Source organism: Chrysochloris asiatica, unplaced genomic scaffold, assembly GCF_000296735.1.
Source record: "Chrysochloris asiatica unplaced genomic scaffold, ChrAsi1.0 scaffold00028, whole genome shotgun sequence".
In the NCBI taxonomy this organism is placed as follows: domain Eukaryota; kingdom Metazoa; phylum Chordata; class Mammalia; order Afrosoricida; family Chrysochloridae; genus Chrysochloris; species Chrysochloris asiatica.
The window spans coordinates 20,088,418-20,104,143 of NW_006408546.1; the positions used below are offsets into that span (position 1 = coordinate 20,088,418).

At 42.0% G+C, this 15,726-nt stretch overlaps 1 protein-coding gene across 2 annotated transcripts in view; it reads left to right on the plus strand.

Moving 5' to 3' along the window:
• The window catches only part of ITPR1 (inositol 1,4,5-trisphosphate receptor, type 1), a 437,331-nt gene that overhangs the window by 201,136 nt on the left and 220,469 nt on the right, over positions 1–15,726 (plus strand). For both annotated transcript variants that reach the window (XM_006846621.1, XM_006846622.1), the window contains 9 exons: positions 1,329–1,516; positions 2,374–2,512; positions 3,221–3,279; positions 6,561–6,722; positions 6,800–6,970; positions 7,378–7,443; positions 8,325–8,462; positions 10,945–11,070; positions 14,637–14,837. In XM_006846621.1, the coding sequence (XP_006846684.1) occupies positions 1,329–1,516; positions 2,374–2,512; positions 3,221–3,279; positions 6,561–6,722; positions 6,800–6,970; positions 7,378–7,443; positions 8,325–8,462; positions 10,945–11,070; positions 14,637–14,837 (1,250 nt within the window). The remainder of the gene's footprint in view (positions 1–1,328; positions 1,517–2,373; positions 2,513–3,220; positions 3,280–6,560; positions 6,723–6,799; positions 6,971–7,377; positions 7,444–8,324; positions 8,463–10,944; positions 11,071–14,636; positions 14,838–15,726) is intronic.

A 15,726-nucleotide genomic window follows, 5' to 3' on the forward strand; every position in this document is an offset into this window, starting at 1 on the left:
CAGTGCCACACCAGGACATCACTGAAGTGAGGATTTACAACACATAGGATAATTAGATCACATTTGATCACATTATTGGGTGATTGCATCATATTAGACCTAATCATGGAGATGATAAAGGAGCTCTGGTAGCGTAGTGGATACGAGTCAGGCTGCTAATCTCAAGGTCAGCAGTTCGAAACTACGAGCCATTCTGCCAGAGAAAGATGAGGCTTTCTGCTCCTGTAAAGATTTACAGCCTTGGAAACCCTACACAGGGTTGATATAAGTTGGAACCAATTCCACAGCACACCACCATGGGGAGGATAACTTCCTCTTAACTGCTAAATCACTGGAAATCCTGGCCCAGCCAAGTTGACCCAAAATTGTAACTATAACAAATGTACATTTACTTACCACCCGGTGTTTGCTAGGTCCTACTACCCTAAATAATTTTGCATACATTATGCCATATAATCATAGTGTTGAGTGCCTCAATTCTTTATAAATGAGGAAACTCAGCCTCGGAGCTAATATAGATATTAGCTCCGAGGCTGAGTTTCCTCATAAGGAGCTCTGGTAGCGTAGTGGTTACGAATCGGGCTGTGAACTGCAAGGTCAGCAGTTTGAAACGGCCAGCTGTTCCGCAGGAGAAAGATTAGGCTTTCTGCTCCCATAAAGATTTTCAGCCTTGGAGACCCTGTACAGGGTCACTATGAGTCGGAACTCACTCCATGGCACACAGCCACCACCATATGTATATAAACTATGTATATGTATATGTAATTTATATATATATGTAATTTATATATATATTGTTGTTGTTGTTGTTAAGTGCCGTCGAGTCGGATCTTACCCATAGCAACCCAATACAGGGTTTCCAAGGAGTGACTGCTAAGCTTGAACCGCCAACCTTGCAGTTCAAACGGCTTTGAAGTCTAGCGCATTAAGCCACAGCGCCACACCAGGACTCGTGTGTGTGTGTGTGTGTGTGTGTCTGTGTATAGATCAAACAGTTCTAGCATTGTTGGTGGATTTATGCCTTGGTAACTCTTGTATTCTCTAGTTCTAGACACAACAAGTAAACATAAAATAGATCAAATTTGGCTGGAGAATTCGCTTTCATAAATGCTCTCCTGGGGAGTTCAAATCCCACATTTATTTTACTTTTCTTCCAGAAATCCAGAATGTGTATGGGTATTTACCTTTTCAGATCCCTAAGATTTTGAGTGTATATATGAACAAGGACAAGTCAGATACTGCATCTAAGAGTCTGTGCCCTTGGCCAGGTGTCGGAGAACACCCTGTGGATGCTGTAGTGACCGCGGTCTTTCCCCGGCCCTCCCTAGGCAGTAATGTGATGAGGTCCATCCATGGGGTTGGAGAGCTGATGACCCAGGTGGTGCTCCGAGGAGGGGGCTTTCTGCCTATGACTCCCATGGCTGCTGCCCCAGAAGGCAATGTGAAGCAGACAGAACCAGAGAAGGAGGACATCATGGTCATGGACACCAAGCTGAAGATCATTGAGATACTTCAGGTATCCACCAGCCAGAGTTGGTGGGGGCATGCTTCACAGAGGGACCATTCAAATGTAGCCTTTCTGCTTAGATGTATCGCTAAAGCTTAAGTGAGAAAGAGTGGGTCAAATGCTTAGCTCAACCCTTAGTTATTCTAGGGACTGGCCCTGCTTAATCCAGCTATTGCTGTCTCCTTTGCATCCCCATCTTGGTTTTCCCTTTTGTCATTCTAAAACTTCAAGCAGTTACTCTCTGTCTCGGAGATTGGGTCAGGTTACTAAGAGGACAATATAGGCACAGGGAGAACGGAAAAAGAATGACAGACAGAAGCTCAGGTAGATCTTGCTTTCTAGTTAAATTAATTGTCATGGACCAGTTACCCTGTGCTGGAATATAGGAAGTGAAAGAAGAGAGAGCCCAAGAATTAGTAGCTAAATCAGAGGAAGCAATCAGAAATAGAAAATATGTACCAAGCTAATTTTCAGTAGTCAAAACATATTTTTCTCTCTCAATTTCCCTGAATTAAAAGCAGCCAACTTCATTCACCCTTCTCAGTGCTTGCTGAAATAGAGTAATTTTTTATAGAGGGAGGTGGTGGTGGTTAATGGTAAGTCATTCAGTGCTCCAGTTGTTAAATTAATTGCCCGGATGCTGAAGTTTACTTAAGAAGCTAAGGTGTTATGGGCAGGCTTGTTCTGCCCCATGGAAGTCTGCTATTGTTTAAGTGATTGTTGAAATCTAAACTAAACATTTGGCTCACTTAGTGCTTAAGATGTAGCTGATACCAGGCCCAGCCAGAGTGTGATGGCTTGGCAAAGCGCAAAAGGTGGTATGTTAATGTAACCAAATCTGTTTCCATTTCCACTTGAATCTTTAGTTTATTTTGAATGTGAGGTTGGATTATAGGATCTCCTGCCTCCTGTGTATATTTAAGCGGGAGTTTGATGAAAGCAATTCCCAGACCTCAGAAACATCCTCCGGAAGCAGCAGCCAAGAGGGACCAAGTAATGTACCAGGTTAGTGTTTCCAGAAGGGGATGTCGGCCCTGGGAATCCCAGCAGCATCTTTTCTAAATGTGCTTCTGGAAACAGTGGGTAGTGTGTGAGATGATTGTATTTTTTTTAAAACAAGACATTGGGAGGTATCCTGTTGGGATAGAGGACTGTTAGAGCCCAGATTCTTTCATGGATAAATCTTCTTTCCATCTCAGAGTGCCCTAGTCTTGAAACAGCTGAGACTTGTAGTGTTGTGATTATTTAAGAAGTACCAAAACAAAGCAAAACTTGACAAGAAACATTATAGCCCATCAACAACTTTTATTAGTGGTAGAAGTCTCTCCCTGCTCAGGACATAGTGTTGAAGGGTTAGGTCGTAGAAATAATGACAGCTCTCAGGCCCTAAATTTCCTTAGGATGAAACTGTTATGCAATGAGTAGAGAATGGTATGGGTGTGGGATTCTGCAAATCAGAGACATTGGTTAATGTCATCTAGTCAACCTGTCTTCATCGCTTTGCTTGCAATACAATGGGACTTCAAAAAGCACATGGAAAAATTCCATTGTCCTTTAATTCTATTACCCATGCACTAGCTGAAGCTCTCTCATATATAATCCTAGAAGATCTGAGATTAGCGGAGGCGCATGGGCAGTGCTGTGTTGGAGTAGGTTCATCAGCAGTATGTTTTCAGACTTTCCTACATCTGAAGTTATCTTTTTAACTTTCAGGTGCTCTTGACTTTGAACACATTGAAGAGCAAGCAGAAGGCATCTTTGGAGGAAGGAAAGTATATTTTCAGTTACTGTTTTCTAGATGGTTCTAGAATTTAGAAGGCTATTTGTACATAGTCCTCAAAGACTTTTCCTTCTATATGGTAATTGTTGTTGTTAGGTGCCGTCAAGTCGGCTCTGACTCATAGTGACCTTGTATAGGGTTTTTGAGGAGTGGTTGGTAGATTTGAACCCAGTGTAGTCGCTGGACTAGGTCTTTATTTTAGTGCTGTCTTGAGAACTCTTGAATATTCAAGTCAGTAACATCTGATTGGCCTGGTGTGTGTGTGTGTGTTCTCGTTGTTGTTGTTAAGTGCCATTGAGTTGATTCCAACTCATATCGATCTGTACAGGGTTTCTAAGGAGCAACTGGTGGTTTTGAACTGCCAACCTTGTGGTTCTGAGTTCAGTGCTTATATTATAGTCCTCACAGGACTTAACAACAACAACAATAAAAAAGAACCAAACCCATTGCCATTGGATAGATTCCAACTAATAGTGAGTCTTTTGGACAGAGTGGAAGTGCTCCTTCTGGTTTCCAAGGCAGATAACATCATCTTTCTTCCCTAGCTGGTGGGTTTGAACTGCTAACCTGTGGTTATTAGCTCAGCGCATAACCCACTAAGCCACTAGAGCTCCTTCCTTCTACAACCAAAAGGATTTAGTGAGGTTTCTCAAGATAACTATGTTACATGATGAGTAAAAGAGAGGCAAGAGAAGGAATGGGGTGAGGTTGAAAACAGAGTGAAAGTCAGTAAGATCTTGTACTTTTGTGGATTGCTGTTGTTGTTAGGTACCGTTGAGTTGATTGCAACCCATAGTGACCCTGTGTACAACAGAATGAATAATAGGCTACAATTTTATCCCTGAACTGCTTAGAAGCTCTTTGTGTAAACACAATCTGTTCTTGGCTTGCTCCTAACATCAGAGTAATGTATAAATTCTCACCCCCCCTCTTGAAAGATCAGATTGCTCAGTGCTGACTACAATATTCTTGCTATGAGACTTAACTATCTACAAGCAAGAGACTTGGCATACACACTCTATAAGCATAGCTCTTATAATTTATATACTAGGTTTGGGTTGCTATTGTTGCATAAGTAACTACTCCATGACTTCATAGATTGAATCTGTGACCATGCCATTCTTCAGGTTGACTGGGGCTGAGTTGGTTGTTTCTACTCTGGTCTCAGTAGGGTCTCTCGTGGGACTCCCGTAAGAGAGTGCATACCAGCTAACTGTGCTCACAGTTTTGACACCTTGGTGGGAATGTCTGGTATGCTGGGACCTCATTTTAATCTCTCTCCATGTGAGTGGCTTGGGATTCTTTATAACACGATGGCTAACTCCCAGAGCCAACATTTCAATTGGATAAACTGATGATGCACAACCACTAGCCAATCCTATGCTTTTGTTGTGTTTGCCAGTGTCATGCTGGTCAGAGAAAATCACATGGTCAAGCCTTGTCAGTGTGGGAGGGACTACGGAAGGGTGTGACTAAAGAAGGCCTAGTTCTTTAAGGAGTACCAATGTTAGCAGTCTGTCTCAATACTAAAAATAAAACCCCTGGCATTGGAATTAGCACTTTTATTCATGATAGAGGGAGATGGCGTTTTTCTGAAACTTACATGGCATGCCCTGAGTTCAACATGAAGATGCTTCTGTCTGCAGCTCTGCCGCCATTTTTGTCACACTCAACAGCAGGGAAGTCCTCTTCACGTGGCACACTGTGCTTACTTTTGGGAGCACGAATACGTTGTTGACAAATGCTCTCTGTGCTTTTTTTGTTCCACGAAAGCCTTACTATCTGGCGTTCATAGCTCAGACACTGACACAGTAATTGGAGGTGGTGCTCAGCGATGGGGTGGTCTGCCATTTTGATCCAGGATATGCTTTTATTAACTTTCTAATTGTGTAAATAAGACAAGATAACCCAACTTTTGAGCTACTGCTGTTGTCAGCTACCACTGAAACCTCTTCAGAGTCATAGCAACACATGAGCCTCCAGATATGGTAGGATTCGAACCTGAGTATCCCGCATGGAACGTAGAAATGTTACCACTGAGCTAGTCCTGATATTATGTTGATTCATTCCATTTTGAAAACCACTAAATTATAATGGTTTATGGTAGTTCTTTTCAAAATGTGGCCAGTGCATGAATGTGAGCTTGTGTTGCCACCAATTTCTGATAAAATAAGGACAGAATATGAGAGTACACATCAAGATACTTCTCTGACAATTTGACATTGCGGTGGCATCAAACGCAGGGCTCATATTGTTGAAAACAATACAGACCAAGAGTATTAGTCTACTGTAGGTTGAAATGAAAGAAAACTGGTCCTTTACAGCATATAGTTTGATAAGCATTGGATAACAGCATCCTAAATAAAAATACAATATCCTGGGTGGTGCAATCAATCAACACACTTGGCTATTTACCAAGAGGTTGGTGGTTCAAGTTCACCTAGGGTTGCCTTGGAAGAAAGGTCTGATGATCTATTTTTTTAAAACAAATGAGCTACTCACAATTCTGCACATAGGTTTGCCACGAGTCTAAGTTGATAACTAATAAAATAAAGCAAGTAAGAACTCATGAGCATCGCAACTGTCTGCGGTTGTGTGACAACAGTGAAGGCCCAGCAAATTGGGAGTTTATGACCCAAGTTACAAAGCCAGTCTTATCACTGTGGGAGGCTAGGCACTTTAGTTCACAATATGGCAGTTGTGACTTCTTAACTGCCTCCTCATTTATAGTTGAAGATAGAACAAGATTGCGTTTTTGAAAAGTCATGGAAAGTCAAGTCCCATGAGGTAGAATATAGTATTACAAAATCCATGCTTACTGGTTGACTAGAGACGGACGGAACCCCAAGCCTATGGCCTCTTCGTCACTCTTCAAGTCTGGAATTGAACTCACTCCAATGACTGAATGTTAGGCCAACAATAGCTCTATAAGGGAACAATCACATAATCAGCCCTTTGAACCAGTGAGCAGCATCCGCTTAGCTAAGGACAAAGTTCAGAACAGTTGAGAAAGAAGGAGGGGTGGAAGTAGGAAGCACGAGGAGGAAGTGTGATAAGTGATGACATTTAAGGGATTGCAATCAATGAGATGAAATTGTTGAATATAAAACTGATGATCTGCTCTGTAAACCTGCACCTAATTCACAATAAAAAGTTAGCTAAAAAATTTTGGGAGATGGGGCATTCTGACTGGCTTAGGTTTGTTTGGGCCCTGATACCTGAGAGAAGGTCTTGAGTGCTTTGTTTGACCATCCTTCCAATTCTTGCAGTGAGGAGAACACCCCCTTGGACTTGGACGATCATGGCGGCAGGACCTTCCTTCGGGTCCTGCTCCACTTGACGATGCACGACTACCCGCCCCTGGTGTCAGGGGCCCTGCAGCTGCTCTTCCGGCACTTCAGCCAGAGGCAGGAGGTGCTGCAAGCCTTCAAGCAGGTAGCCAGCTCGCCCTGTGTGCATTGTCTGTCAAGGAGGCTGTCGTACACAACTAATGGATTACCACCTTCATTCAGGTCCAGCTGCTTGTCACCAGCCAAGATGTGGACAACTACAAACAGATCAAACAAGACCTGGATCAGCTGAGGTCCATCGTGGAGAAGTCAGAACTCTGGGTGTACAAAGGGCAGGGTCCTGATGAAGCAATGGATGGAGCATCTGGCGAAAACGAGCATAAGAAAACAGAGGTGCGTGCGACAGGCATTGCACCTTGTCAGTGCAGATCTAACGCTAGGTATAAGTGCAGGCTAGAGGTGGGGCCTTATTCCTAAGACCACCTCCTGTTGAACAGCCAGTAGTATGGCTGGTCTTCTAGGAAATCGGTGTAAAACTGAAGCTTGCCTCTGCCCACCATGCTACCTTGGGTCCTGTGTAGTAGACTTAGTTTTGTGTGATTTGTACCACCCTGGCCCACTTGTCTTCTCCCTGTCAGTCATAAAAATGTTGAGGGTGAGCAAGGAAATGACTGGGGCATAAACCAGCGTGCAAAACTGGTGTGTGGTGTTTTTGTTGTTGCTGTTGTTTCTGTAAAGGGTAATGCCAACCCTCTACATAGAGTTGTACGAAACACAATTATGTTCATTTTGGTTCCTAGGAGGGGAATAATAAGTCACAAAAACATGAAAGTACCAGCAGCTACAACTACAGGGTGGTAAAAGAGGTAAGCCAGCCTTCTGCCCTTGTTCCTTCTTCAGTAATTCTCTAGGGAGCTGTAGTTGGTGATCCTGAAGTTGAAAGTGCAGATGTTTTTCCTTCCCTCCTTCCTGTCTTGCCACCCTCACTCTCTCTTCCTTGTCACCTTTCCCTCCTTTCCTTCCTTTCTCTCCTCCCTCCTTCCCTGGCTCTCTCCCTCCTTCCTTCATTCCTTCCTTCTGTTGAGTCACAGAAAGTAGAGCTCAGAGGTTGAGTTCATGAATTGTAGTGCCTGATTGAGGTCCTCACTCTCTCTTCATTGTCACCTTTCCCACCTTTCTCTCCTCCCTCCCTGGCTCTCTCTCTCCCTTCCTTCCTTCCTTCTGCTGAGTCACAGAAAGTAGAGCTCAGAGGTTGAGTTCATGAATTGTAGTGCCTGATTGGGGTCCTCAGTGTTGTGGCTTCAGGTTCCTCACTTATCATGTGCAGCCAGTACTGCCTACTTCTGAAGGTTTCGAAATTAAGTGAAGGAGTAAGTTGATGTAATTGTAAGGATTTATCGCAGTGCCTGGCATACAGTGCTCATCACTGAGAACTGTATTTCTTTAGGAATCTTTCCATCGGGCAGTTCAAAACTGGTGGATTGGTAGCTTAGTGTGTGTGTGTTTTGCTTTGTTTTTTACCCCAGAGCAAAGTCTGTCCAAGTCCTTGGTAGTGATGCCACACCACTGCTATAAAGCTGTCTGTCTGACGTGCTCCCATGTTCTGTGATAATCACATTCATTGATTATTCTCAGTCTTACGTGGCTATGCTATATATATAAACGGTCCTCTTTGCCTTCTTGCCCCCTACCACCTCATGACATCTCTGTTATGATTTTCTCAGGCTGATTTCTTTCTTCCTACCAGATTTTGATTCGACTTAGCAAGCTCTGCGTCCAAGAGAGTACCTCGGTTAGGAAGAGCCGGAAACAGCAGCAGCGGCTGCTCCGCAACATGGGCGCCCACGCTGTTGTACTGGAGTTACTACAGATCCCCTATGAGAAGGTGAGGGTGCCCACCTGGGGCCTCCAAACCCTCTATGTTGGGGTGCTGCTGGGGAAGAAATGAAGCTGATGAGACTCCTGGACCTGAAAAACAGCTTAAGATGAAGATTTTTATTTTGATATAAGAAGTTATTTATTAGGGTCAAAATGTCTTAAGCCATCAATGCCAGCTATTTTCATGGACAAAGAGTGTTACAATGTGGTTTCAAACAATTTTCTTTTAAATCATGATTGTTATATTGTCAACAGAACATTTTCCACAATCTTCATGTGTATATTTCATTGACAGAAGTTACATTCATCATACTGTTCCCAGGAATTTTCATCACCCCTAAGCATGTATCTTCCTTTTCCCTTCAGATTATTGGATATGAAACACATAGTATGTACTCTTACAAATAAAGTGAGAGTCACCCATAAACAACCCCTCTCCCATTTTAAGATTAAGGGAAGTATGAAAACAAACCACAAATCCACTGCTACTGAGTTGACGCAGAGTGACCCTCTGTAGGGTCTCCGAGGCTGTAAATCTTCACAGGAGCAGACAGCCTCATCTTTGTTCATGGAGCAGCTGGTAGGTTTCAACCACTAACCTATGGTTAGCAGCCCAACAACTAACCTATATCACAGCGTTGATTCTGCCCTCAATCCCAAGCCGTGTTCAGTAGAGGCACTCGGTCTATCTCTAACGAGTTGATGGGCAGAGCTATGTTTGTGCCTGAGAAGATGCTGTCCAGTATCCTACAATAATATTCAAGCAATGTAAGCACCCCCACCCATTAGTTACGGTTGAATTGAATCCAACCCATGGTGGCCCTACGCATATCAGGGTAGACTTTTCAGCAGCTGAATTTTTGGAATTTGATTGCCAAGATTTTCTTTGGAGGTGTCTCTATGTAGACTAAACCAGCAACTGTTCTGTTAGTGCTTCCCTGGGACAGTTTTACGATGGACGAGTTGTGAAATGTGTGTAGGAACTTGGTGTGTACTCACTTGTGAAATCCTTACTACTGTGCTGACATCTCGTTAAGTTCTTGGATCAGGGGACACTTTGTTCTAAATATTTTTTTATATTGGCAGGCATCCTTTGTATCTTGTTTTTCACGCTCACTTTTATTGTTTATACAAAAGACAGTTGGGTGGGACTTAGATTTACATTTTGTGTCAAAGAAACCATTCATACCTCATAAACCCCAGTGAGGTGAGTGGTGGTCTTCCCATTGGAGAGGTTTTTGAGATCAAGGTCTTAGTCTGGGGACTCAAGTTCAGAAGAGACTGCCCCAGAGGCCAACTTTTTAGTGCAAAGTTACTGCCTAGTGACCATTTGAATACTTGCAAGTTGCCAGGCAATCTGCTAAATCCTTTATACTAATTAACTCATTAGGAGTTAATTAGTGGCCTAGTGGTGAAGTACTCAGCTGCTAACTGAAGGTCCCCCGGTTTGAATGCACCAGCTGCTCCATGTGAGACAGAGATGGCAATCTGTTTCCATAAAGATTGTTGTTGTTGTGGTGTGTCGTGGAGTCAGTTCCGACTCATAGCAACCCTGTACAGGGTTTCTGAGGCTGTAAATCTTTATGGGAGCAGAGAGCCTCATCTTTCTCCCGCGGAGCAGCTGGTAGTTTCGAACTGCTGACCTTGAGGTTTACAGCCCAATTTGTAACCACTATGCTACCAGAACTCCTTCCCCATAAAGATTACAGCCTAGGAAATCCTATGGAGCAGTCCTACTTGTCATATAGGATAAACACTGGACTTCCAACAACAAGGTTGGCAGTGTGAGCCACTCAGATTTACAGTCTGGGAGTCTCTCTGAGTCGGAACTGACTTGATGACATGAACATCAGTCGGAATCAGCCTCACGGTGCAGCACCAACATCAATAGTTAGCTCATTTAATCCTCAAGACATTCATATGGGATGGTCACTATTGTTGTCTTTTGCTCTTTGTTAGGCATTTGTGTTGCCTTTTTATCTTTTTAATATGGTAATTATATACAAGGGGACTTCAGAAAGTTCATGGAAAAATTGAATTAAAAGATAAATTTTTTCATGAAGTTTTCAAAGTCCCCTTGTATTTAACAGATAGTTTTCCTTTTCAGTGCCTTCCACATACACAGTTCAGTGATATTGGTTATGTTTATCATATTATCCATCCATTACCGTTCCCATCATTCTGAACAGATAACCAATGTCAGGGGAAACTGAGTTTGTTGGTTTCCTTTTTCCTGAATAAAACCTTTTTGTTTCTGACGAAGAGAAGATTTGTTTGTATCATTGAAGTATGAACCACATTACTTGATGCTTTTCTGGGTCAGCCATGCTGTGCCTCAGTACCGGACACTTGGCAGACCCTCAGCAAGCACCTCCCGATCCCACATTTAGTGGGAGGTGAAGGAGGGATGATGGAGCCTAGCCTTTTCCTGTCTCCCGAGCAACCCTGTTTTTTTTTTTAAGTCATTTCTCCTCTCTGCTCTCACACAGGCTGAAGACACCAAAATGCAGGAAATAATGAGGCTGGCCCATGAATTCTTGCAGAATTTCTGCGCAGGCAACCAACAGAACCAAGCTCTGCTCCACAAACACATAAACCTGTTTCTCAACCCAGGGGTAAGACGTCAGGCCTGTCTGGAAATCATGGTGGGGAGTAGGCAGGAAGAGCGAAAGAAGAACAACTTGTTCTGCCGTTAGTTGTGGCTTCTGGGACTTGTTATAATGCAACATTCATTCCAAAAGAGAACATTTTGATCAACTTTTAAGACAAAAATACTCCCCGTTTTTTATGGCAGTTGGAGGCAGGGGGGCAAGGAGGTAAAAGGTGGTAGGACAAGGCATGGTATATTTTTCTCCTGATAAAATTCCTTATTAAATTAAAAGATGAGCATGATAAAAGTACTGCTAAGGCTCACTCACAGAACATGACCATTGAAGGGTATAGCTTTGCTTACATTTTGCTATCTTCACAAGTATATAATATATACATATAAACATATCACATTTTATTTTATGAGATATATAGTTAACAATATACTAAATAGATATTGTACATTTTAAAAATATCAGCAGTAGTACATGCTCACCTAATTTTTCATTTTGCTTTTTTCCCTTTAACCACAAGGGTGAGGAACCCTTTTTCTTACAAATTTTTTAAACATCATTCGCCATACAAAATTATCAATTTAAAAACTAACCTGCTATGTTTGGTCAGACATTTAATTAACTCACCCGTATTGTGATGGTGTGGAGTCTTGATGTGGTACTGGTGGTTAATGGTGCTAAACTGCAAGGTCGGCTCAAACTGCACGGTTGACAGTTCAAGCTCACCAGCCGCTCCCTGGAAACACTATACAGGATCGCTGTGAGTCGAACCAACTTGACGGCACTTAACCACAGCAATAACGTGATGGCTGGAGTCGTGGTGTAGCATTGTAGGATAAGCGTTCGACCTTAAGGTTGGTTTGAACTGCAAGGTCGGTGGTTCAAGCTCACCGGCTGCTCCTCAGAAACCCTATACAGGGTCTCTGTGAGTCAGAACCGACTCGATGGCCCTTAACAACAACAACAGCAACAACAATGTGTTGGCTGGAACTGTGGTTGCCTTGGCAGGGCCAGACCAAATGATTTCTCAGGCCTCATACAGCCTGCAGGCTGGACATTACTTCCTGCTTTAACACTTTGTGTTTCAGTTTGTAAGTCAGAGACACATAGCCTTGTCTCTTTTTTTAATGACTCCATGGCATTACATAGAATGGCTGCAGTTTAATATTTTTACCTTCCTCTTATTAATAGGCAGTTAGGCAATATATAGTTTTTGGCTTTGTGAACAGTACTACACAGGACTTTCTTGTACGTATGCATTCACACATGTTTTAGTAGGGCTGGAAGCTTCCGTAAAAGTTGATTGCTGAGCAGTGATGGGTGTTAAAAATAATCAAAACTCAGGAAAATTTGAGCATATTGTTTATTCTGAGCAATTATTCTGTCTGCATATAGGGAGAGTCTTTTGATTCCAGAAAAAGCCTATGACTCAAAGAAATTAGATACATTGAAGCTTAGGAAGAGAAGGGTTGAAAAAACAGGGTGGTTAAGTGCTGTTGAGTTGTTTAAGGTGTGTAGTGATTCTGTAGGGTCTGTAAGGAGCAGCTGGTGAGTTTCAAACACGTACCTATGTGTTCCAGTGTTTATCCTCCTGCGCCCTGCCAGGACTCCTAGGAAGAGAAGTGAGAGTTAATCAGCCGTTGACTAATCTTGGCCAAGCTTGACTGAAAGAACCTGCCTATCTGGTTTGCTGAGGTCATAGGTCATCCAGTCATAGGATGGTCTCTGGCCCCCCAGCAACCTTAGCTTTTGAAATTCAAGTATAATACTTTGAACTGGAAAGAAAGGATTTATAACTTGGGGTGAAAGAAAAGCTGTTCGTAGGTTAACTTTGGTCAGGCTTTTCTTTGAAATGAATATTTAGTTTCCTGGATAAGAAAACCCTAAAATCAAAGCTTATTAAAGTGCCATCGGTCGGATCCCACTCATGGTGACCCTGTGTAGGATTTACAAGGAGCAGCTGGTGAGTTTAAAATGCCGATCTTGTGGTCCAAACCGATCTTGTAGTCCACTGCTTTATCCCACAGTGCCACACCAGGGCTCCCAAAGCAAGATTATCCACTATCAATTTCTCTCTTTGACACAGGATAACATTTCCTTTCTGTCATGAAAAGAGAAAATAAAAGATAAGAGATGAAAAGAGTAAAATCCCCTACCTCTCATCAAACATAAAACTCAGTTGTTCTAGGCAGAAAGTAAAAACTAATTTTTGAAGATAATACACTTTCTTTAGTGATCACGAAGTAAGCAAAATTTCCTTAGTGCAAAGAGCACTAATTGAAAAGGGAAGTAGTGATAAAGTGGACATCATCCTAAGTAAGGACTTCCTTTAATCAAATGATGTAACTAAGGACATCTAAAAACAAGCCAGAGAGTGGAGGAACACTTGTTCAATAGAGAACTTATTCTGAAATGCATAGCAAACTCAAAACAATAATGCATTTTAAAATCCTTTTTAAAAATCAACAAAAACTGGCGTCAAAACCATTGAAGAGAGTATTCAAATGGCAAAAAAATCTGACATTAGGCAGCAGTCAAATGCAAATTAAAGGCCTAAGAAGATATGACTAAAATTAAAAAGATGGACAATACTAAATATTGGCAAGGAAATGGACCAGTAGTGATGTAGAATGCAAATTGGTGAGAATGTAAATTGTTAATGCAGTTCCAGAGTTGTTTGGTATTAGCTTCTAAGGCCAAACGCATTCATTCACTAGGAGCCCACACACAGCCCCATAGAAATGAGTATGTTCAGTTTATCAGAAGATACATACACAAATGTTCAGAGTGGTATTATTTGGCATATTTAGAATACAAGTATTATCACTACTTATCATTAAAACTGGATAGTTCCCCTAAATGCCCAGGAACAATAGATAAATCCACTGTGGTAGATTCATGCCAAGGAATAGATATATATATGAGAGATGAGGGGGCTTCAGAAAGTTTGTGGAAAATTAAAATGAAAAGGTAATGGGATTTTTCTCCAAAACCTTTTAAAGCCCTCCTTGTGTACATAGGCAGGAGTCCTAGTGTGGCTCTGTGGGATGATGCACCAGACTGCAAAGCCATTTGAACTACAAGGTCAGTGGTTCAAGCTCACCAGTCACTCCTTGGAAACCCTATACAGGGTCACTATGGGTCGGAACCGATTTGACAGCATTTAACAACAACAGTGACACTGAACCAACTACACTATATGTTATACTACTTGGATGAATCTCACAAATATCATGTTGAACAGAAGAAGCCAGATAGAAATGAATGCATGAGGTTTACAGGCAAAACTCATGTGGTTGTTGAGGTCCAATTGGGATTGGGCAGTGGTGTTTCTTGATCTAGATACTGGTGTTCCTCAATTTCCATTTACTGCGCACAACTACTGATTTGTTTACTTTTCTGTGTGTTCGTTGCATCTCACTGGGAAAATTTACTAAAAAAGAAGTTAGTCCCGAAGTATGAATGGGCTTCCATGCTTCTCTTCCTGTTTTGTAGTAGACGCTTCTTTTTCTTACTCTAATCTGCTTCAGCCTCCTCTTGATCTTTTTCTTGTGCTCTTGTCCCCTCATTTGTGCCAGATCCTGGAGGCAGTAACGATGCAGCACATTTTCATGAACAATTTCCAGCTTTGCAGTGAGATCAACGAGAGAGTCGTTCAGCACTTCGTTCACTGCATTGAAACCCATGGTCGGAACGTTCAGTACATCAAGTTCCTGCAGACAATTGTCAAGGCAGAAGGGAAATTCATTAAAAAGTGCCAAGACATGGTCATGGCTGAGGTGACAGTTGTCTGTTTCTATATACCTTTAATGATACGTAGGCATGTTCAAGTGAATTAATTTTCCCTGTAGGAACAGGAACCCTCTCCAAAACCACATGAAGTGGCAGAAAGTAATTGTGTGTGTGTGTGTGTGTGTATGAGTGTGTGTATGACTGTTTGAGTACGTGAACTTAAACCTTTGATAATAGGCAAGAGAATGAACTGACTTCTTTACAGCCATACATCTATTTATTGTAAGGAAGTTTGGTTTGGATTCTTCTGAGAGGGAAAAGAAAAAGAATAATGAACCAAGATGGAATCCATAACTGGAGATGAAACGTGGATAGAAACCAATGCACTGTTACTTGTCCTTTCTGAGGCTCAGTGCACGTGTCTGTGAAACAAACGTACAGTATGGTAACTCGAAAGGGTTGACGTGAGGATGAAATGAGATTGTAATGACAGTACAGGTGACATTTATTGAAAGCCTACCGTACCCTCATCACTGCTCCCAGAACCTTATATAAAACTGTTTATTTAATCTTCCTGACAGCTCTGACGGTTAGGTATTCCATTTGTCCTTATGTTACTGAGGAGGAAACTGAGCCATGTGAGCTCAGATAATCTGTTTAAAGTATTGATCACAGTATTTGGCACATAATTAAAGCTCATGAAAATTAGTTGTTTTATGTGAGTAATATTGACCGCATTCATTTTGAGTCATATGCTAGTCCTTTTGGGATCTTTTTTATTTCATGTAATACTGAAATGGATTTATTATAAAATTTATTTGTTGTTGTTGTTGTTGGTATGTGCCGTGGAGTCAGTTCTGACTCATAGTGACCCTGCACAGGGTTTCCGAGGCTGTAAATCTTTATGGGAGCAGAAAGCCTCATCTTTCTTCTGCG